General features: G+C 42.0%; 1 protein-coding gene across 1 annotated transcript; it reads left to right on the top strand.

Moving 5' to 3' along the window:
- The first annotated feature begins 412 nt into the window (after nucleotides 1-412).
- Nucleotides 413-23,370, top strand: PRMT5 (protein arginine methyltransferase 5). Its single transcript, XM_075828930.1, has 17 exons — nucleotides 413-578; nucleotides 6,626-6,744; nucleotides 6,988-7,073; nucleotides 7,647-7,781; nucleotides 7,859-7,977; nucleotides 8,063-8,112; nucleotides 8,199-8,362; nucleotides 8,603-8,764; nucleotides 14,112-14,189; nucleotides 14,767-14,825; nucleotides 15,049-15,171; nucleotides 15,265-15,440; nucleotides 16,768-16,877; nucleotides 17,536-17,629; nucleotides 18,182-18,298; nucleotides 20,854-20,918; nucleotides 23,203-23,370. The coding sequence occupies exons 1-17, from the start codon at nucleotides 478-480 to the stop codon at nucleotides 23,353-23,355; spliced, it is 1,911 nt and encodes a 636-aa protein (XP_075685045.1). The 5' UTR covers nucleotides 413-477; the 3' UTR covers nucleotides 23,356-23,370.
- The last annotated feature ends 353 nt before the right edge of the window (nucleotides 23,371-23,723 follow it).

Genomic DNA, 23,723 nt, shown 5'->3' with positions numbered 1-23,723 from the left:
TAGGGCATGACAACATAAGAAAAAGAATAAAAATAACGGCAGCAGATAAAATGTCATACCGAGCCAGCCAGGAGTCGAACCTAGAATCTTCTGATCCGTAGTCAGACGCGTTATCCATTGCGCCACTGGCCCACTGACTTGTACCAGGGAATCAATCACACCTAATGAAGGCGGTACGTTCGAGCTGTAACTGGCTTGCTTTGACTGTTGCTATGGTTGTTCAAAGGCGTGTTTCGACGCGAAGAATAAGCCGGCTTCCTAAAAGGAACGCCCCTCGTTTGCATACCTCTATTTTGATAGGCTGCATCTTCTTTTAGCATGCCGTGACCTCATTATGGTCACGAAAAATGTAGGTAGAACGGACGGGATTGGTTCGTTACTTACCGCCCATTCTTCCTTCCTATTGGATAATGATGACAGTTGTCACAAGGGTGGGCGTAACTTTCTCAGCGCGCGTGGAGCGATTTTCTGTCCAAGATGGCGTCAACTGGCAGCGGTGGAGGCCGGGTGTCTAGCGGACGGGATCTAAACTGTGTCCCTGAGGTGGCGGATACCCTTGGGGCTGTTGCTAAACAGGGGTGAGACCAAGGGCCGTGCTGCAGCGGTGATAAGGGTTAAGTGGTGGCGGTTAGTACTAGTGTAAAGGGGTCACGTGCGTCCTCGCTGGAGCATGCAACATGCAGTTTTTATGAACATCACTGATGCAATGTGTTCCCTTCAAAATATTGGGACCAACTCGCAGCCTTGTGCTGCAGGGTCCCGGATAACGTCTTATATATATTCTCTACTGCAGGGTCCCGGATAACGTCTTATATATATTCTCTACTGCAGGGTCCCGGATAACGTCTTATATATAGTCTCTACTGCAGAGTCCCGGGTAACGTCTTATATATATTCTCTACTGCAGGGTCCCGGATAACGTCTTATATATAGTCTCTACTGCAGAGTCCCGGGTAACGTCTTATATATAGTCTCTACTGCAGGGTCCCGGATAACGTCTTATATATAGTCTCTACTGCAGGGTCCCGGATAACGTCTTATATATAGTCTCTACTGCAGGGTCCCGGATAACGTCTTATATATATTCTCTACTGCAGGGTCCCGGATAATGTCTTATATATAGTCTCTACTGCAGAGTCCCGGATAACGTCTTATATATATATTCTCTACTGCAGGGTCCCGGATAACGTCTTATATATAGTCTCTACTGCAGGGTCCCGGATAACGTCTTATATATAGTCTCTACTGCAGAGTCCCGGGTAACGTCTTATATATATTCTCTACTGCAGGGTCCCGGATAACGTCTTATATATAGTCTCTACTGCAGGGTCCCGGATAACGTCTTATGTATAGTCTCTACTGCAGGGTCCCGGATAACGTCTTATATATAGTCTCTACTGCAGAGTCCCGGGTAACGTCTTATATATATTCTCTACTGCAGGGTCCCGGGTAACGTCTTATATATAGTCTCTACTGCAGGGTCCCGGATAACGTCTTATATATAGTCTCTACTGCAGGGTCCCGGATAACGTCTTATATATAGTCTCTACTGCAGGGTCCCGGATAACGTCTTATATATATTCTCTACTGCAGGGTCCCGGATAACGTCTTATATATAGTCTCTACTGCAGGGTCCCGGATAACGTCTTATATATAGTCTCTACTGCAGTGTCCCGGATAACGTCTTATATATATTCTCTACTGCAGGGTCCCGGATAACGTCTTATATATAGTCTCTACTGCAGGGTCCCGGATAACGTCTTATATATATTCTCTACTGCAGGGTCCCGGATAACGTCTTATATATAGTCTCTACTGCAGAGTCCCGGGTAACGTCTTATATATAGTCTCTACTGCAGGGTCCCGGGTAACGTCTTATATATAGTCTCTACTGCAGGGTCCCGGATAACGTCTTATATATAGTCTCTACTGCAGGGTCCCGGATAACGTCTTATATATAGTCTCTACTGCAGGGTCCCGGATAACGTCTTATATATAGTCTCTACTGCAGGGTCCCGGATAACGTCTTATATATAGTCTCTACTGCAGTGTCCCGGATAACGTCTTATATATATTCTCTACTGCAGGGTCCCGGATAACGTCTTATATATAGTCTCTACTGCAGGGTCCCGGATAACGTCTTATATATAGTCTCTACTGCAGGGTCCCGGGTAACGTCTTATATATATTCTCTACTGCAGGGTCCCGGATAACGTCTTATATATATTCTCTACTGCAGGGTCCCGGATAACGTCTTATATATAGTCTCTACTGCAGGGTCCCGGATAACGTCTTATATATAGTCTCTACTGCAGAGTCCTGGGTAACGTCTTATATATAGTCTCTACTGCAGGGTCCCGGGTAACGTCTTATATATAGTCTCTACTGCAGTGTCCCGGATAACGTCTTATATATATTCTCTACTGCAGGGTCCCGGGTAACGTCTTATATATATTCTCTACTGCAGGGTCCCGGATAACGTCTTATATATAGTCTCTACTGCAGGGTCCCGGATAACGTCTTATATATAGTCTCTACTGCAGAGTCCCGGGTAACGTCTTATATATATATATATTCTCTACTGCAGGGTCCCGGATAACGTCTTATATATAGTCTCTACTGCAGAGTCCCGGGTAACGTCTTATATATAGTCTCTACTGCAGGGTCCCGGATAACGTCTTATATATATTCTCTACTGCAGGGTCCCGGATAACGTCTTATATATAGTCTCTACTGCAGGGTCCCGGATAACGTCTTATATATAGTCTCTACTGCAGTGTCCCGGATAACGTCTTATATATATTCTCTACTGCAGGGTCCCGGATAACGTCTTATATATAGTCTCTACTGCAGGGTCCCGGATAACGTCTTATATATATTCTCTACTGCAGGGTCCCGGATAACGTCTTATATATAGTCTCTACTGCAGAGTCCCGGGTAACGTCTTATATATAGTCTCTACTGCAGAGTCCCGGGTAACGTCTTATATATAGTCTCTACTGCAGGGTCCCGGGTAACGTCTTATATATAGTCTCTACTGCAGGGTCCCGGATAACGTCTTATATATAGTCTCTACTGCAGGGTCCCGGATAACGTCTTATATATAGTCTCTACTGCAGGGTCCCGGATAACGTCTTATATATAGTCTCTACTGCAGTGTCCCGGATAACGTCTTATATATATTCTCTACTGCAGGGTCCCGGATAACGTCTTATATATAGTCTCTACTGCAGGGTCCCGGATAACGTCTTATATATAGTCTCTACTGCAGGGTCCCGGGTAACGTCTTATATATATTCTCTACTGCAGGGTCCCGGATAACGTCTTATATATATTCTCTACTGCAGGGTCCCGGATAACGTCTTATATATAGTCTCTACTGCAGGGTCCCGGATAACGTCTTATATATAGTCTCTACTGCAGAGTCCTGGGTAACGTCTTATATATAGTCTCTACTGCAGGGTCCCGGGTAACGTCTTATATATAGTCTCTACTGCAGTGTCCCGGATAACGTCTTATATATATTCTCTACTGCAGGGTCCTGGGTAACGTCTTTTATATAGTCTCTACTGCAGGGTCCCGGGTAACGTCTTATATATATTCTCTACTGCAGGGTCCCGGATAACGTCTTATATATAGTCTCTACTGCAGGGTCCCGGATAACGTCTTATATATAGTCTCTACTGCAGAGTCCCGGGTAACGTCTTATATATATATATATTCTCTACTGCAGGGTCCCGGATAACGTCTTATATATAGTCTCTACTGCAGAGTCCCGGGTAACGTCTTATATATAGTCTCTACTGCAGAGTCCCGGGTAACGTCTTATATATAGTCTCTACTGCAGGGTCCCGGATAACGTCTTATATATAGTCTCTACTGCAGAGTCCCGGATAACGTCTTATATATAGTCTCTACTGCAGTGTCCCGGATAACGTCTTATATATATTCTCTACTGCAGGGTCCCGGATAACGTCTTATATATAGTCTCTACTGCAGGGTCCCGGATAACGTCTTATATATAGTCTCTACTGCAGGGTCCCGGATAACGTCTTATATATAGTCTCTACTGCAGGGTCCCGGATAACGTCTTATATATAGTCTCTACTGCAGGGTCCCGGATAACGTCTTATATATAGTCTCTACGGCAGGGTCCCGGATAACGTCTTATATATAGTCTCTACTGCAGAGTCCCGGGTAACGTCTTATATATATTCTCTACTGCAGGGTCCCGGATAACGTCTTATATATAGTCTCTACTGCAGAGTCCCGGATAACGTCTTATATATAGTCTCTACTGCAGGGTCCCGGATAACGTCTTATATATAGTCTCTACTGCAGGGTCCCGGATAACGTCTTATATATATTCTCTACTGCAGGGTCCCGGATAACGTCTTATATATAGTCTCTACTGCAGGGTCCCGGATAACGTCTTATATATAGTCTCTACTGCAGTGTCCCGGATAACGTCTTATATATATTCTCTACTGCAGGGTCCCGGATAACGTCTTATATATAGTCTCTACTGCAGGGTCCCGGATAACGTCTTATATATATTCTATCGGTAGAGGAGCTCTGTCTAGAGTCACCTCCCATGTGTCTGCGATTAAATTGCCGTGCCTCCTGCCAATATGAAGTCCATTTTGGACATGCCCACAATCCATGGAAAAGAGTATCGCACCTTGGACAAGCCACCAATCTATCAGGGACATTAGGATGAGGGGGAATGTTAAAACCATATATGGCTTTATGAATAAATTTAAAATGTGTTTCTCGCCACCATTCATTGACAACCGCTTTCCTCACCCTCGACCAACCTCCAAGTAACTTCTGCATTAGATCAACCTCTGGAAACTCTTTGTTCCAGGTTAAACATTTTAGCTGTTGTAGATTTGGCCTGCTGTTCCCTCAATTTACCATATAATAGAGACAAGGAGGATTTGATCGGGGGAGAGGCGACCAGAAGGTCAGGGGGGCTGGCAAGACATATGTTAGAGATGTCCCTAAGTTGCGCTGTTAAAGATCTCAATTGGCCATATGCAAAGAAATGATGGGCTGGGACATGTTTGGAATCCACCAATTCTTGAAAGGTCATATACTGACCTTCAGATGGGTGTAAAATGTGTTTGAGTTGTATTATGCCCAAGGCGCGCCACTCTCTGAAATGTGGATTTTCCCTCCCCTGTGGAAAGGCTGGATGACCCCACAAGTTCATATGTTTAGATACACACGCTGTGTACGTTTAAAAGGGGTCCTGATGGTTTTCTAAGCAAGAATAGTATCTCGGAACAATACCCGGCGCCTCACCATAATTGGAAGTAACCCAAATGCCGTATGCTGAAGGGAAGATAAGTGCCAGGGGACCACTATCCCCGCTTCAAGGGTATAATTTGAATAAAAGTTAGAACCTTGTAGCCAATCCAGCCCATTACGGGCAAGACATGCCAAATTATAGCAACGAATATCAGGAACCATAAGTTTCCTCAAAGCTATTCTCGGACGTTTTCGTGACCAAATAAACTAGGTAAAGGCCGAATTTAATTTTAGGACATCCCTATGCTTAAGAAGGGGGATGGTTTGCATTGGGTAAAGTAACTTAGGGAAAACACACCATTTTAAGAAAGTGACACCTTCCCAGAAAGGAGAGTGGTAAGTGCTGCCAACGGGTCAGTTCCTTAGCAATTTTAGTCATTAAGGGTGGATAATTCAGAGTATATATAGTCGGGGGTGCGACCAATATAAATTCCCAAATATTTTATCGAACTCTTAGAAACAACTACAGGTACATCTAGAGTGGACCAATCACTCGGACGGGGGTGTCTTGACAGATCCAATAATTCGCACTTACCTTGAAGCCGGAATGTGCCTCAGATAGCTTTAACATATCAAATACCCTGGGTAGATCCCCAAATGGATCAGATAAAAACACTAATACATCATCTGCAAAATACGTAGCTTTAATAACTTCTGTACCCACCGCTGTGCCACTTATGTTTCCATCCGCCTCCAATGAGCGAATAAATGGCTCTAGAGCAATATTAAACAAGACGGGAGAGTGGACAACCCTGGCGAGTACCTTTTAAACAAAGTGATGGGTGACTAAAGAAACCCAGGAGTATAAACTCATGCAGTGGGGTCTGTATATAGAGATTTCAGATACATCCGAAACATGCCAACAATTTGCATACAATCTAAGATTTTACCCAACCATCCCCAGTCAACCATAGCGAAAGCCTTTTCGGCATCTATCGTGAGGATTGCTGGAGATGGATGGGCAGAAGGACGAAGACTTGTCATCCAAAACAGTGAGGATTTTACGGATATTTGAAATCGCCGAACGTCCCTTAGTAAAACCCACTTGGTTCGGGGAGATTATTCTAGGAAGGATACAAGCAAGTCTATCAGCCATCATTTTAGACCTTCATTTAAGATCTAGATTTATTAACGAAATTGGATGATATTAAGAGGCTAATTCCAGATTCTTATCTTGTTTGGGAAGCACCTTAATATATGCTGCATTGGAGGAAGACTGAATCGCCTGACCCGTCATATATCCATTATACAGACAAAGTAAACATGGAGTGATCTGATCCTGGAGCTTTCTGGTTTTGTTTCTGTTCCTTAGCTTTGACTTCCTGTGTATGCCAATATTCCACCCCCGCTTCAAGAGAGAATTCCACCGGGAGCCCGCTAAGTCTCGATCTGGACCACAGACTCGCTCAGATCTACTTCTTTCTGGAAGAGGCAAGTTATTGACTGACCCTCAGTATTTCCTTCACCTCCGTTACTTGCAGAGATATAACATACTTCACAATATGACGCTAAGGAACTAGGCAGTTTTTTTCAGTTTTCGCCTGAAGTTAGACGCTAAAGCAAGCTACATCAGGATTTGATGTCATTTTGAAGCCCCTCCAATGTTGAAATTGAGGCTCTCTATCTAAATTGATGTGATCATTGGTTTTAAAAGGGAAAACTTTTTTTTGTTAGACTGGAACACGCTTATTGTGGGGAAGCTCTCCGAATGGATAAAAGCAGATTCAGATATACCATCAACCCGCAAGACTTCAGAAGCGGTAAGGGCAAATAATAATTCTGACTGCAGCTATTAACGCTATATTGTGGTGTAGATCTATGTACAATATAGTCCAATTGGATGGTTTCCTTTCATACGGAAAACCATTTTCAATGCGTTGCTGCACGTGACGTTTCTCTGGAAATGTCTGATTCAACTTTACAATCCCAGTGAGGTAGGTGTGTATATATTTTATTTATGATTTTGTACGTCTGTGTGTAAATTTAGACCAATGGATCAATTTTCCATTGGTTTGAACTGTTTTACTGATGTTAAAGGGGTTATCCCGCAAAGAATGTCTATTTTAAATAAAGCACCAAATTATAGAATACAATTTGCATATAAGCTCATAAAAAAACAACCAACAGCACCACACCTGACCACAGGCTGTGTGTGTTATTGCAGCTAAACCCCATTTACTTCAATGAAGCTGAGCTACAGTAGTAGCCGCAACCTATGGACATGTTTGGCGCTGTTTTTGGAAGTAAACAGCCTTCTAATACTGTACAAGCCGTTTAATTCCCCCATCTGTAAATCATTCAGTGGTCATCAAATATGTATATTAATATTGCAGGCTTTGCTGCAGGAGTTAAATTTCTCTGCTTATCTCGGCCTTCCTGCTTTTCTGATTCCAATTACACAAGAGGAAAATGGAAACTTGGCTCGGCTTCTTCTAAATCACATTCACACTGGCCACCATTCCACAATGGTAAGGTTACGCTGTTCATTGACTTGTCACTAGCGTATCCATACTAGAGCTGAAATTCTTTTTCGTTCTGCTCTTAGTTCTGGATGAGAGTACCACTAATGGCTTCCGATGATCTGCGAGAAGACCTCATAGAAAATGAACCAGCACAGAATAGTGATGGAGAAGATGATATCGGAGAAGAAAGGACTTGGATTTGGTGAGAAGAGGGGAATGGCAATGGATTGGGCATCCCAATTGAATGGCTCTGAATTTCCTTATTTTTCTTTAATCATTACCTCTAGGTGGCATAATTTCAGGACACTCTGTGATTACAACAAGAAAATAGCTTTGGGTGAGATGCTGTAGCTATAGATTATTTAGTTCTGATCTTATTAGTATTTGGCTTGTAACCTTTATTCCCAAATTACCTCCTGTCAGCTATTGAAGTGGCTGCTGATATGCCAGGTAGAAATGTGATAGACCGCTGGCTGGGTGAACCCATCAAGGCAGCTATACTTCCAACTAGCATTTTCCTCACCAACAAGAAAGGATTCCCTGTCCTATCCAAAGTGCACCAGCATCTCATCTTTCGTTTGTTTAAGGTAACGCTTGCCGGTTTTATAAATTTTTGGGAGGTCCAGTTATGTTAAGCCAAGTTAACATATGCGTTGGAGGTTCCCTTAGGAAACCCAAAATAACGGACACCCCGACGAAACCCATTAAAGTGTTGCGATAGCGATGTCTGTTGTGCAACGGATTCGGCGCTTTATTATTCCCTTGTTCTGCTCCTCTGATGCAAGCTAGGCCGTATATTGACTTATTTTATTTCATTTCTTCCATAGCTGGAGGTGCAGTTTGTGATTTCTGGGTCGCATCATCACTCTGAGAAAGATTTCTCTTCATACTTACAATATCTAGAGTATTTAAGTCAGAATCGCCCTTCTCCAAATGCTTATGAGATGTTTGCAAAAGGATATGAGGATTATTTACAATCACCACTTCAGGTAAGTTAACGGACTGCTCGCATTTACTCGCCTTTTTCGGTGGTGTATTTTTCTTGGCCCAAAAATTTATTAGCCAAATATTACTTTAAAGTCTATAGCAAAATATGAGTGAGTCGACATATACAGCGTTTTGATATGGTGTCCCCACCCCAAAACGCAGCATTCTCTCGGTATAAGGTTACTTCCATAGGTTTCTTTAACCCCTTCCCTCTTTGGCCACTTTTGACCTTCCTGACAGAGCCTCATTTTTCTAATCTGCCGTGTTTCACTTTATGTGGTAATAACTGCGGAATGCTTTTACCTATCCAAGCGATTCTGAGATTGTTTTCTCATGACACATTGAACTTTATATTATTGGCAAAATTTGCTCGATACCTTCAGTATTTAATTGTGAAAACAACAAAATTGAGCAAAAAGTTTCAAAAATTAGCATTTTTCTCAAATTAAATGTATCTGCTTGTAAGACAGGCAATTATACCACACAAAATTGTTGCTAATTAACATCCCCTATATGTCTACTTTAGATTGGCATCGTTTTTTTTGAACATCCTTTTTATTTTTCTAGGACGCTACGAGGTTTAGAACTTTAGCAGCAATTTCTCACATTTTTCAAGAAAATTTCAAAAGGCTATTTTTACAGGGGCCAGTTCAGTTGTAAAGTGTCTTTGAGGGCCTTATATATTAGAAACCCCCAAAAAGTCACCCCATTTTAAAAACTGCACCCCTCAAAGTATTCAAAACCGCATTTAGAAAGTTTGTTAACCCTTTAGGCGTTTCACAGGAATTAAAGCAAAGTAGAGGTGAAATTTACAAATTTCATATTTTTTTGGGTACAAATTCATTTATTTTTTTTGTAACACAGAAGGTTTTACCAGAGAAATTCAACTAAACATTTATTGCCCAGGTTCTGCAGTTTTAGGAAATATCCCGCATGTGGCTCTAGTGTGGTCATGGACTGAAGCACCAGCCTCAGAAGCAAAGGAGCACCTAGAGGATTTTTAATCCTTATTTTATTTTTTTAAGTATTTTTTTTTTCTTTTTTTTTTCTTTTCATCATAGTAAAAATACAGCAAAATAAAAATTATTCACATAAAGCGTTAAGACAGTAATACAAAACAATATTATTATGCATACAATTTTCCAATACACTATGTATAGCAATCCTCTGACACAGCAGAGTAAGAAAACATGGATATTATAAAGCATATACATATCACCATAAGATCAATAATAACAAAGTTGGCAAGAATGTAGGCACCACGGCGACCAGGACCAAAACTGCTCAAGATTGTAGTTCAATAAGACACTTACCCTTTATCAGAGAGACGATACTAAAGGGAAGCAAAACAAGACAACCCAGAGAACTCTAACGGAACTTGCATCGTAGCCATCCAGAACAGTTCCTTGTCCCTATCAGTGTAAGGCATGCTCGCCAACTATCTCCATCTGATGGAAGCATTACCCAGATTCCAAGGTACCCTCAGTCCCCTCCCCCCAAATGAGACTCACGCATACGACAAGTATTCTTCAGATGCACAGAACACTTTCCACTCCTGCCAAATCAAACTCACATTCCTAGATTACATAATATGGGGCTGAGCTGCTTCCTCCATATTCTAGCACTCCCCACCGCAAAGTAATAGGATTGACAGTCCGGAAGACCCAATACCCTGGAGCCTTATTTTTTTTTTTTTAGAATATATTTTAGGCACCATGTCCGGTTTGAAGATGTCTTGCAGGGCCAAAAGTGACCACATTTGGGAAACTAAACACCAAGGAAATTATCTAGGGGTATAGAGGTTTTTTTTTACAGAAATTATTGGAAGTAGGCCGTGAAAATTCAAATCTACATTTTTTTCAAAGAAAATGTAGGTTTAGCTAATTTTCTCATTTCCACAAAGACTAAAGGAGAAAAAGCACTGCAACCTTTGTAAAGCAATTTCTCCCGAGTAAAACAATACCCCACATGTGGTCATAAACGGCTGTTTGGACACACGGCAGGGCTTAGAATGTAAAGAGCGCTATTTGGCTTTTGGAGCTCAAATTTAGCAGGAATGGTTTGCGGAGGCAATGTCACATTTACAAAGCCCCTGAGGGGACAAAACAATGAAAACGCCCAAAAAGTGACTCCATTTAGGAAACTACACCCCTTGAGGAATTCATCTAGGGGTGTAGTGAGCATTTTGACCCCACAGGTGTCTCATAGAATTAATTAGAATTGGGCAGTGAAAATAAAAACAACCCTTTTTATTCAGTAAGACGTAGCTTTAGCTCAAAATGTTTCATTTTCTCAACAAATAAAGGAAAAAAAAAAAAACAATTTGTAAAGCAATTTCTCCAGAGTACGGCAATACCCCATATGTGGTCATAAACTGCGGTTTAGGCACACGGCAGGGCTCAGAAGGGAAGGAGCGGCATTTGGCTTTTGGAGTGCAGATTTTGCTGGATTGGTTTCTGGGTGCCTGCGGGACCAAAACAGTGGAAACCCTGCAGAAGTGACCACATTTTGGAAACTACACCCCTCAATGCATTCACCTAGGGGTGTAGTGAGCATGTTAACCCCGCAGGTGTTTAGTAGAAATTAGTGTGCACTTGATGTTGCGAAGTGAAAATGGGATTTTTTCCATAGATATGCCAATATGTGGTGTCCAGCTTGTGCCACCATAACAAGACGGCTCTCGAATTATTATGCAGTGTTTCCCGGTTTTAGAATTGCCCTACATGTGGCCCTAATCTTTTACCTGGACATTCGACCAGGCTCGGGAATGAAAGAGTACCATGCGTAATTGAGGCCTAATTTGGCAATTTACAAAGTATTGGTTCACAATTGCAGAGGCTCAGATGTGAAATAATAAAAAGAAACCCCTGAGAAGTGACCCCATTTTGGAAACTGCACCCCTCAAGGCATTTATTAAGGGGTGTAGTGAGCATTTTCACCCCACAGGTCTTTTCCATAAATGAATGCGCTGCGGATGGTGCAAAGTAAAAATTTAATATTTTTCCCTAGATATGCCAATTCGGTGGCAAATATGTTCTGCCCAGCTTGTGCCACTGGAGATACCCACCTCAAAAATTGTTAAAAGGGTTCTCCCGGATATGGCGATGCCATATATGTGGAAGTAAACTGCTGTTTGGGCACGCTGTAGGGTTCAGAGGGGAGGGAGTGCCATTTGGCTTTTGGAGGGCGGATTTTGCTTGGTAGTAGTTTTGTTTGAGTATTGCTGGTGTTTCCATTTATAATGTGGGGGTACATGTAAGCTGAGCAGAGTATATCAGGGGCATAGTCAGGTGGTATAATAATGGGGTAAAAAAACTAAATCATAGATGTGTGTTCTGTGAAGCAATCCTTTCTGCACAGGCCGGTGTCGCACTGTTAAATGGTGTCTTTTCTTATCCCCTTTTTGGTCCACACTCCGCACCTTTTGCAGTTTGGGGAATTTTGCTGGGAAGAGTTGTCCTGGTATAATACGGGCGCCCTCGCTTCCAGCAGATATGTTTGGGCCCTCTCCTTCCTGGTTCCCTAATTTTAGGTTCTTGATAAATCGCCTCTTGAAACAGAAGAAATGTTCTCCTCGGACCGGCACGACTGCATATTTTTCATTCCTGACTTATTGGAGCCTTAACTAATTTTATTTTTTCATAGACGTAGTGGTATGAGGGCTGTTTTTTTGCATGACGAGCTGTAGTTATTATTGGTACCATTTTGGGGTACATGCAACTTTTTGATCACTTTTTATCCTATTTTTTTGGGAGGCAATGTGATAAAAAACCCAGCAATTCTGGCATAGTTTTGTTTTTTTTATACAGCGTTCACCATGTGTTATAAACTGCATGTTAACTTTATTCTGCGGGTCAGTACGATTCCGCTGATACCAAATTTATAGCACTTTTTTATGTGTTACATCTTTTTGCATAATGCATTCTTTTTACAAAAGTAATTTTATTTTTTCTGTCGCCAAGTTGTGAGAACCATAACTTAACTTTTTCGTCAACGGAGCTGTTTGATGGCTTGTTTTTTGCGAGACGAGCTATAGTTTTTATAGGTACCATTTTTGGATACGTGCGACTTTTTGATCACTTTTTATTCCAATATTTGTAGGGCAAAGTGACCAAAAAACACATTCTGTTTTTTTAGTTTGTTTTTTTTTTTTTTTTACGCCGTTCACCGCGTGCAATAAATATGTTTTTATAGCACAGGCCGTTACGGTCGCAGCGATACCAAATACGTATGGTTTATTTTTTTTCAATAATAAAGGACTTCATAAGGAACAGGGCGATTGTGGATTGTTTTTTTTTGTTTTTTTTACTTGAAACTTGTGTTTTCAAACACTTTTTTTGTATACTTTTTTGACACTCCCAAGTCCCACTAGGGCATTTGAAGGTCCAACTGATTTTTTTGGGATTTTTTTCTAATACATTCCTACGTAGTGCAATGTATTAGATCTGTCAGTTCACTGACAGCAAGCCGATTAGGCTTCGCCTCCCAGGGTGGCCTAATCAGCTTCCGTAATGGCAGACCAGGCGGCCATTGGGTCTCCTGTTGCCATAGCAGCAGTCGCCAGTCCTGATTGCCTGTCAGGGCTGGAGATCTGCTAGCAACCGCTAAGATGCAGCGATCGCTGCATCGAGGGGTTAATGGCAGGGATCAGAGCTAGCTCCGGTTCCTGTCGTTATAGGTGGATGTCAGCTGTAACATACAGCTGACATCCACTGCTGATGATGCCGGCTCGGCTCCTGAGCTGGCACCATCTTGCCGGCGGCTACAGAAGCCGTTCAGGCTCCGGGGCGGGTCCTGAATGGCTTCCGCGCTAGGCAGACTGGGAAGCCAGTATTAGGCCTCAGGTTGCCATTGCAGCCACCGGAACCCTGGTTCCGATGAACTGCAAACACCTTAAATGCAGAGAGCGCGTTTGAGCGCTGCATTTAAGGGGTTAATGGCGGGGTTCGAAGCTAATTTCGGTCCCCGCCATTACAGCCGGAAGTCAGCTGTCACCCGGCCGGTGCCATGCATTTGGCGTATGGATACGGCAAAATGCAGGAAGCACAAGCCTTCCATGGGGTATCCATACGGCAAATGTCAAGAAGGGGTTAAAGGACAAAAAGGTCACGAAAGACACGTACAAAATAAATATTCCCCCAGAACGCGTAAAAAAAAAAACCCACTAGAAACGCAATGCTATTTACATATTAAAGTAGGCCTCTACTTGTTTGCATTATGCCAAATCTTGTGATTGATTTGGCTATGATAGACTACGTGGCTTAGGTTTTTTTGTATATTATGTTAGGAAATTGTAAAGGTAACACCGATTTTGACACTTTTTATGATTGTCTGGTTTTTCTTTTACAGCCCTTGATGGATAACTTAGAATCTCAAACCTATGAAGTTTTTGAGAAGGATCCAGTTAAATATTCACAATACCAACAGGTAAAGTTATTTGTGTGCTGTAGGCTGTTTCATTTATATAGTGGGGTTGGGGGTTTATGCCATAGGTAAATCCAACCAATAGATCCATGGCAGGAATCTGAGGCTTGTCTGTCCCTTGTAGATAGTGCCAGCTAAAACAAATAAACATACTCACCCTTCCCTATTCCCATGTGGGCATATTCTGCCCTGGCCCGCTAAAGCAGAACGACACAGGTAGCGTGATATCATTGTGCCACCTGCACCACAGGAAAGCACCAAATGGATGGTTTCCTTGCACCTGCCAGTGTTAAGTGAGGCTGCTCAATTGTATCTCCTAAGGACGCAGATACAATTGAGTGTAGGGGGAACTGGCTGGGTCCCACCCCTGCATGTTGGGGAGAAAAGTCCCTCCTGTTCTGCAGCAGATGAGGGACGTTCCTCTTTACTGCTATGTCAGCAGGGTCTGGACAACTGATGTCCGTGGTCAAGATTCGGACCAGGGTCCGACAGTTGAGTACCCCTGGTCCATAACCGTGTAAAATTGTTGACATTGCATATATTGATGCTATGTAGCTAAAGCTAAATACTTCTATTTCAGGCGGTATATAAATGCTTGCTGGACAGAGTTCCGGAGGAAGAAAAAGACACGAACACACAGTAGGTGCAATGTTATTTGTGCTCCGTTATGGTTTGGTTGTACCTTCTTAGGGTAACCGCTTTACTGTGTTTTTGGAGATGTGTAGCTTGTCCATGTCCGTAATGTGGGCTGGTTCAATTAATTTTTCCTGGTAATACCTCTGATATAACAATACAGATCTGTCCTGTCTCGAGCGTCTGTCAAATCGATCAGCCAGCTTATATTTTTGTATGACACCTTTAGGATTTTGATGGTTCTTGGAGCAGGTCGAGGTCCTCTGGTGAATGCATCAATTCGAGCTGCAAAGCAAGCAGAGCGTATGATTAAAGTATATGCCGTGGAGAAAAATCCTAATGCTGTGATAACGTGAGTGACTAATAATAATTGTAATTAAGTGTAAATAAAATGTAAGTCTTGAGCCTGGACACTGTTATATTTATTATTTTGATCTCCCCTTAGGTTGGAAGGGTGGCGCTATGAAGAATGGGGTAGTCAGGTGACCGTGGTGTCCAGTGATATGAGAGAATGGAATCCTCCCGAGAAAGCCGATATTATTGTTAGTGAGCTCTTGGGATCTTTTGGAGACAATGAGCTGTCCCCTGAATGTCTGGATGGCGCCCAGCACTTTCTTAAAGGTTTTATTCTGCATATTTCCTTTACACGCATTGGTACTTGTTTTGAGAACTGCCTTTAGGTGTAAACTTCTTCAGAGCATCAGAAAGCAATGTAAGAGTAAGGCACATGTATGAACACGGGTTTTCTTGACCTTCATGCATTTTAACCCCTTAAGGATGGGCCACTTTTGGCCTTGAGGACAGAACAATTTTTATTTTTTTTTATATTTCCCTCTTTGCATCCAGGCGCTCAAAGCCTTTTCATTTTTTGTCCGACATAGCTGTATTTGTTTTTTGTGGGACGAGTTGTATTTTATGTACGTACCGTATTTTTGGTACGTTTACATTATCCTTTAATTTATATGAATTTCTATTTTGGCAAAAATGTAGAAAAAAAGCAGTTTGCTGCAGTGTTTCGTTTTTTAACTATACCATACACCGATCATCATCAAATAATTGTACACATTTAATGTACAGGTTGATATGGACTTGGCGATACCAAATATGCACACAGTTCATGTTTTGGGGCTTATATTTTGAAAGGTTTAATTATTGTAAAAAATGTGTATCTGTGTGTGTCCTTCAATGGACCCTCTGCTTTCTGCCCGTACTAGGTTTGGCCATTGATCGCATCCCAGGGACTTCCTGTGACGTGATCAATGGGGAGACGACCCCCCCCCCCCTTCTCACTATTGCTTTGAATGCCGCAGTAGAATCTGGGTTAACGGCGGAGAGAAGAGGTTTCTCTACTCTCCGCTGTTATAGTGTGACTGCGGCTGTTAAAGCCATTGTCTCGCTCATCATGGCGTGCGGACACTGGCTGTCATACAGGACGAGAATACTCGTCTTAATGCGCTAAGCACTCGCCGCTCAGGACGAGTATTCTTGTCCTGTCGGAAACCAGTTAAAGGGGGAGTTCACACTGAGTATTTTGACGCGGAGACAGTGCTGCAAAACGCGCCAAAAAACGGCCGAAATGCCTCCCATTGATTTCAATGGGAGGCGGAGGCGTTTTTTTTTCCCGCGAGCGGAGAAACTGGCTCGCAGGAAAAAGGGACATGCCCTAACTTTGGGTGTTTACGCCTCTGACCTCCCATTGACATCAATGGGAGGCAGAGAAAGTGTATTTAGCTGCGTTTTATGCCTGCGGCGCTCAGTGGCCGTGAAAATCAGCGTGCAGGCAGAGGAAAATCTGCCTTGAAATTCCAAACCGAATTTTGAGGCAGATTTTCCTCCTGCAAAAAACTGTGTGAACCCGGCCAAACTGTAGTCTTGTGTTTTTTCTTTTCTATTTCCTCCTCCGTTCTTATTACTTCTTACCCCTGTTCACACACGTTTATTTTGGCAGAGGGTGGTGTTAGTATTCCTGGAGAGTACACCTCTTATTTAGCCCCAATCTCTTCCTCCAAACTTTACAATGAGGTGAGAGCATGCAGAGAAAAGGACAGAGATCCAGAGGTGAGTTGGAAATGTAATGTTTAATTTTTATTCATTCTTTGTTAATCTATAAACGACCGAATGAGCTAGAACGTGGGGTAGGAAGCCGCCTACTTTTACATTTTAACCAGTTGGCTGCTGTGGCAAGGTAACGGTTGTTCATCCAACAGCTATTCTACTAAACGCAGAGGACCATCCGTGGCTAGTGAGGTCCATTTTGAAACCTAGCATGTAGTGACACAAGAATTAGAGGTGGCACCCGCATCTGACACCGATAACACATCCTGTGGATATGTCATAAATGTCCTTGGTTGGAAAACCCTTTTAAGGCCATGTACAAATGTGTATGTTTTATAAGCCGGGCAGATGGCAGTATAGAGATCTAAATTTGGATCAGTGGTCTTCAACCTATGGCACCCCAGCTGTTGCGAATAAGAACCAGTGCATGCTGGGAATTGTAGCTTTTCAACAGCTGGAGTGACATAAGTTGGAGATCACTTTAAATATGTGATGTAAAACTTGTCTGCTAACTTGCCGTTTACCAGGTCTTTCATTCCTATTCCGTACACGTAACCTTTACTTGGGTGTGTATATAATTATCTTATCAGTCTGTATTTCTTACTATAAAGTCTGCCTTTCTGTCAGTCACAGCAGAATGTTGTTATCCCCCATGTTACAGGCCCAGTTTGAGATGCCGTATGTTGTGAGACTCCACAACTTCCACCAACTCTCAGATCCGTTACCGTGTTTCGTTTTTCAACATCCAAATAAGGGTAAGCGTTATTGTAAAGTCACCTCTTGGATCAGAATTGCGTCTGTCAGTCGACCCCAGTAAAAAGCGATCACTAGGTAGTTAGATCAGGATCATTGTGTGACCGTCGGGTCTGTAAAAACCAGACTTTGCCACAGCATTTTTTTCCCCACATATAAATTGGTTAATTTGTTCTCACTAGTAACTGGTTGTAAATCTTAAACTTTAAGGTTGCGCATATTTAACCTTAGACTTTGTGACTAAAGGTCATCAATAAGTGCAGATTTAGGACAGATTTAGATTTACTGTTTTGATAAACGAGACCCGATGTGTCCCCGTTCTAGATGAATTTTGTGACCTTTGCTGTATATGTCAGGGCAGGTTCATGTCCAGTCAGAAAGATGTTTGTATGTATTCTGAGTTTATTTCCCTTTAGTATTTGTCTTCCCAGTAGAAAGATAAGCTGGTGCCATTTGTCCCCTGTCTGAATGAAATGCTGCAATAGCTTTTGTTCAGGTTTGACAGGTTCTGCTGTCAGATTATTATAGATTTGTGTTTTATGTTCTCTTTCTAGATCCCGTGATTGACAACAATCGTTACTGCTGCCTGAAATACGACATAAAGCTTAATACTGTACTGCATGGATTTTCCGGATACTTCCAGACGGTGCTCTATAAGGATGTCACTCTAAGTTAGTGTTTAATCTTTACGGCATAATCCAATACTTCTAAGGCTATATTCACACGAGCGTATTGGATTCACGCGCGTGAAAAACGCTCATGAATCTGGTCCGTTTGTGTAGTGTTATGCGTTATTCACACACTCGCAAAGCACTTTTGTTTTTTTTCAATAGAATTTATGCGCAAATCACACACCCGTTGACTTCAATGGGCGCGTAGGTGCTTAAACGCATCAATATAGCACATGCAGTGAGTGGACTCTCGCTGCATGGAAACTCACGTATGTGTGACCGGCCCCACATTGATTTCCATACGCAGCGCACGGACATTGTTCTTATGAATGGGCCCTTAAAGAGACTGTCACCTCATTATAAGTGCCGTATCTCCTACATAAGGAGATCGGCGCTATAATGTAGGTGACCGCAGTTCTTCTTTAGAAAATCGATCTGTTTTCACCACTTTGAGGGATTTTAGCTTTATGCGAATTACTTTCTTAATGCCCAACTGGGCGTGTTTTTTACTTTTGACCATGTGGGTGTTGTACAGAGGAGCGTATGACGCTGACCAATCAGCGTCATGCACTTCTCTCCATTCAATTAATCCGCGCATAATGATCCTGCATTGTTCACTATGCTGTCACTTACTCACACATTAACGTTACTGAAGTGTCTTGACAGTGAATAGACATCGCTTCCAGCCAGGACGCGATGTCCATTCACAATCCTAACACTTTGGTAACGTTTATGTGGTACTTACAGTACAGCAAGCGTAATCTCGCGAGATCACGCTGTAAATTACAGTTTACAACGAGATTACGCTTGCTGTGCTGTAAATCCCACAAAAAACATTACCGAAGTGTTGGGATTGGGAATAGACATGCCGTTCTGGCTGGAAGCGATGTCTATTCACTGTCAAGACACTTCAGTAACGTAAATGTGTAAGTAATTGACTGCACATACTGATCTAGCAGGATCACTTTGTGCTTAGTAAATGAATGGAGAGAAGTGTATGAGGCTGATTGGTCACTGATTTGGTCAGCGTCATACACTCCTCTGTAAAACGCCCACATGGTCAAAAGTAAAAACACGCCCAGTTGGGCATTAAGAAAGTCATTAGCATAAAGCTAAAATCGCTCATAACTTGGTGAAAATAGATTGTTTTTCTAAATAAAAAACACTTCTCTACATTACAGCGCTGATCTCCTTATGTAGGAGATAGGGCCCTTATAATGTGGTGACAGAGCCTCTCTAATATTCTTTGGTCTGAACAAACTCAAAGGGAATGTATAATCCGAAAATGACTAAACCTTGTTTATACAGCGCTATAAGAAAAAAAGAAGTGTAAAACCACTACAGGTGTGTTTGGCACACTTTCGGCACGTTTTTTTTGCCGCGTAATTAGGACTCCCATTAACTATTGGAATTGGGCGTGTTTTACACGGAAATAATTAACCTGATGCTGTTTTTTGTTTTTTTTTTGGTTCTGTTTTTTTATGCAACGAGATTTTAAACGCATGTGTAAAAAAAAACATTCTATGCACGAACAGTGCGTTTTTTCGTTTGTCAATGTGCTGCTAAAGCATGTGGTTTGACGCGTTTTTCCCCTGCAATAATCCTGCAAATGGTCTCTGCGCTTTATGCAAAGACTGCAATCCCCGCCCACTTTTCTCTGCCTCGCTTGTTGAATATTCATAGTTTATTCCTTTTGCCCGTGCGCCACACACCAATCCGCTTGCCAAAGAGGATGGGTGGGGATTGGCTTGGGCTATTTGCATACGTACCAGACTTCTGAGGTCAGTAAAAATAATAAAAGGGGCTTATAAGTGCTACAGCGCACGGACCAATTTTGGGATTACAGCAGGGCAATGCTAGTGAGTACCCAGGGAACAATTACCTAATCTAAAACAGCGGCTTTACACCTATCTGGCTATTGCATTAGTTTTGGGGTGTTTAACATAGTGGTAGATTCTCTTTAAATCAATTTTTTTATTAAATATATGTAATTTTTTTTCCTCTTACTGTCCGCATAAAAAATAGTCTTAAAATATTTAATCTTGTAGTATTCCACAGGCCACTAGAGCAGTCACAACTGGCTGACACTTCCTGTTTTCTGTAGCTCACCGGTCAGCTTTTCTGTATAGACTGGGACAGCATGAGCAGTCTTCTCGGTAGCATTAGAGGGTGTGCATTAACAGCTATATTGTATAGTTAGAGGTTTAGTTAATGCAAGTTAGTACCACACTCTACCGATAAGGCTTCTTATGAATCTCCCCGGTCACTCTCTGGGGCAGGGGGCTGTATTCCATCGCTGTCTGGAGGATGTAATCTATGAGGGTTTATTTGTCTATTTTGACACCCATTCCTTTTAGCAGTCAAAAAGCATATATAGACAATATAGAAAGGAAGTGTTTGTCTCCAGTATGGCCAATGTTTTAAAAGTTAGCTGTGACATTTGAAAAATGGAACGAACACACACAATTTCTCTTTTACAGACTTGCATCTTATTAATGATTTAAAATCTATGACCTATTCCCTTTTTAATTTTACATATTTTCTATTCACTACAGGTATTTGCCCTCAGACGCATTCTCCAGGAATGTTTTCTTGGTTTCCTATTCTCTTTCCAATCAAGGTGAATTCAATACTATCAATGTGATCTCTTACTTTTCTACCTGAAGAGCCCATATTAATAGCAAGTTTCTGAAAAACTAAACTTCTAAAAGTTCGTGTCTATTTAAATAACTTATGCTAATCTAATAGAATGTCTGATATAGATCAACTTTGTAATTTACTTTATGGTTAAAATTTAGTTGTTTTATCCATGCAAATTCTGTGTGAAGTTACTGCCACTTGGTGTCTCCCTTCCTATAAACTGCTGTCCACAACTGTTAAGCAAAATTCATCCCTAGTTACAGATTGTCTGCAGAATGTGGGCATTTGTCTCTTCCCTGCCTGCAATATAAGTCTATTGAGAGGGGAGGGGGGAGCAGGATCAGAAAGGAGATGCATCACTCTTAATTCTTGAAAGTTTTACCTACTTGCAGTGAGCGTGGGTTTTTCCACTTTCAGGGCTGTTCCAGCCAGCTGGGTTTTCCTATTCTCTAATGGCTTGTTGGCACTAGTGATATCCATTAGGCTGGATTTACACAATGTGCACATGTAGCCTCTGGCATCCATCTTGAGAATTCAATAAATATAATTTCTGAAACGCAAGCAAGGTGTGCCGACTACAAATTCTTGACCTTCATCCGGGTTGGGACCCTACCTCGAGCACCCAAGGAAACCTGTGCTATCTGAACACAACCATAGATATTACGGCTAGAGGTTACTGTAGTCCTATAGTGAAATATGAGAGTGCATCCTCTTCAAAACAGCTTAATGGTGTTTTCCTCAATCGGACAACTGATTACCTATCCACACGATAGGACATCAGTATATGATCGGTGTAGGTCTGACACCTGGACTCCGCACCGATCAGCTGCTCTGTGCTCTGGGCGTAGGCTGTTTTGACAGGTGTGCAGTAGTTGGAGCCGGAAGCAGATGGCTTTGACCACTGCATAGTTTCCGTTCATTCACTCCAATAGGAGCAGTACTGCAGCTAGGACGCTATTCAGTGACCGGTGCCATCTGCTCCTGGCATGGATGTCCGGTGCCCGGAGGCAGCTGATCGGTGCGGGGTCTTGGGTGTCTGACCCACACCTATCGTATACTGATGACCTATCTTGTGGATAGGTCATCAGTTGTCCAATTGTGGGAAAATCCCTTTAATGGATGGGGAGCTGAGAGTCGGACTCCAACTGATCAAATATTGATGGCCTAAATTTGCTTTAATAGGTGCTGATAAAAGGTACAAAACACACAGGTATTGCAGTGTATTGTATCATCGATCAAGACATCGCTTTTTCAAGTCCCCCAGAGGGACTAATAAAAAATAATTTACTTTTGCTTTTTAGTATTTTACAAAAAAATGTAAAGTTAAAAAATGAAAGCCTTTTTTTCCTTTTTTTTTTTTTTTCCATGAATTAATGTAAACAATCAACAATTTGGTATTGCTCGTCAATAAGTCCCAACTATTTTAACATAAGTTTATTTAACCCTCAGGGTGACCGCTGTAAAAAAAAAAAAACAACCCGCAAAATTGCTGATTTTTGGTCACTTAACCTCCCAAAAAAGGATTGGAATAAAGTAATCCGTCTTACCAATAAAAACTACAGCTTGCCCCGCAAAAAAAGATAAATCCTCACACCGCTCCATCGATGGGAAAAATAAAAAAATATGGCAACCCAAAACAAATTCTTATTTTGAAGTTAATATACTTTCAAAAAACTTTTGCTATTTCAGAGACATGTCAGAAGTCTTGATTGGGGGTGTCTGGGTGTTGAGACTCCCATCGTCGCTGAAGCACTCAGCTGAGCGCCCTACACCTTCTGCCGTGACCTGCGCTCCTCATTAGGATGAAAACTGCTCGCATAGACGTTCTCAGCGAGCCATCTTTAGCCTAACAATGAGCGCCGATCACAGCCGAATATACAGGGTGCTCCGCTTGACTGCTCCTGCACCATCTCTTCAGCGACACTGGGAGCCTCCGTACCCAGAACCCCCCATTAAGTCAGTGACCACTTTGCTAAACAGAGCAATACGGAATACTTGGCTAAGTGATACTATAGCTAGTAAAATGCTTTTGCAACATGCTGCTACTGCAGTTGCCTTATATACCATGCTATAATCTGGGCCCTGGTCATGTATGTTCCAATGTTATGGATGACTGCAGACCAAAGGTTATTCTTTATAAAGCATTCTAGTGACCTAAATATGATTGGTGTTCTAGCCCATATGTGCCAGATTGGCTTGTATTACTACACTTTGATAACGAAGTTTTTAGCTTTGTACTAACTGTTTGTTTTTCTTTTGTGCAGCAACCCATTCCTTTGCGGGAGGGGGATACAGTATGTGTACGGTTCTGGCGTTGTAACAATGGCAAGAAAGTATGGTACGAGTGGGCTGTGACATCTCCGATCTGCTCTGCAATTCACAATCCCACTGGTCGCTCCTACACTATTGGACTGTGACCATAATGCAGGACTTCTATAGTTGATCAAGCCTACTGGTAGCAGATTGTCTTATACAGACATTGTCATGGATAGACTGATGCTCTAAACTTGTGTACTGCAGGGATGGTGGAGCATAGAACCTACCAGAAAAGTTCAGTTAAACTTACATGGTTCCCTCTTAGTTCTTTTTATACTATGTGAAAATAGAAACAATAAATATCAAACTGTTGAATGTTTACCTTCTTTTACTCGTGGATGTTTTCATAGTGGCAGTTTTGTATGTGTTTTAGTGTAAGGCTTCTTTCACATCTGCGTTGTGACATTCTGTTCTGTCAGAGGAGCAGAACAAGGGGATAACTGTTTTAACTAGTTTTGTATCTCCGAAC

The sequence above is a fragment of the Rhinoderma darwinii genome, chromosome 1, assembly GCF_050947455.1.
Source record: "Rhinoderma darwinii isolate aRhiDar2 chromosome 1, aRhiDar2.hap1, whole genome shotgun sequence".
In the NCBI taxonomy this organism is placed as follows: domain Eukaryota; kingdom Metazoa; phylum Chordata; class Amphibia; order Anura; family Rhinodermatidae; genus Rhinoderma; species Rhinoderma darwinii.
The sequence above is the reverse complement of the archived record's forward strand: the minus strand, read 5'-3'. Positions and strand labels throughout refer to the sequence as shown.

Excerpts from the sequence above, each read along its gene's own strand:
- PRMT5 (XM_075828930.1), top strand. The coding sequence starts at position 478 with ATGGCGTCAACTGGCAGCGGTGGAGGCCGGGTGTCTAGCGGACGGGAT. Across the intron at positions 7,074-7,646 it reads CCCGCAAGACTTCAGAAGCG|GCTTTGCTGCAGGAGTTAAA; the intron begins GTAAGGGCAAAT and ends TTAATATTGCAG. Across the intron at positions 15,441-16,767 it reads CGCCCAGCACTTTCTTAAAG|AGGGTGGTGTTAGTATTCCT; the intron begins GTTTTATTCTGC and ends TTATTTTGGCAG.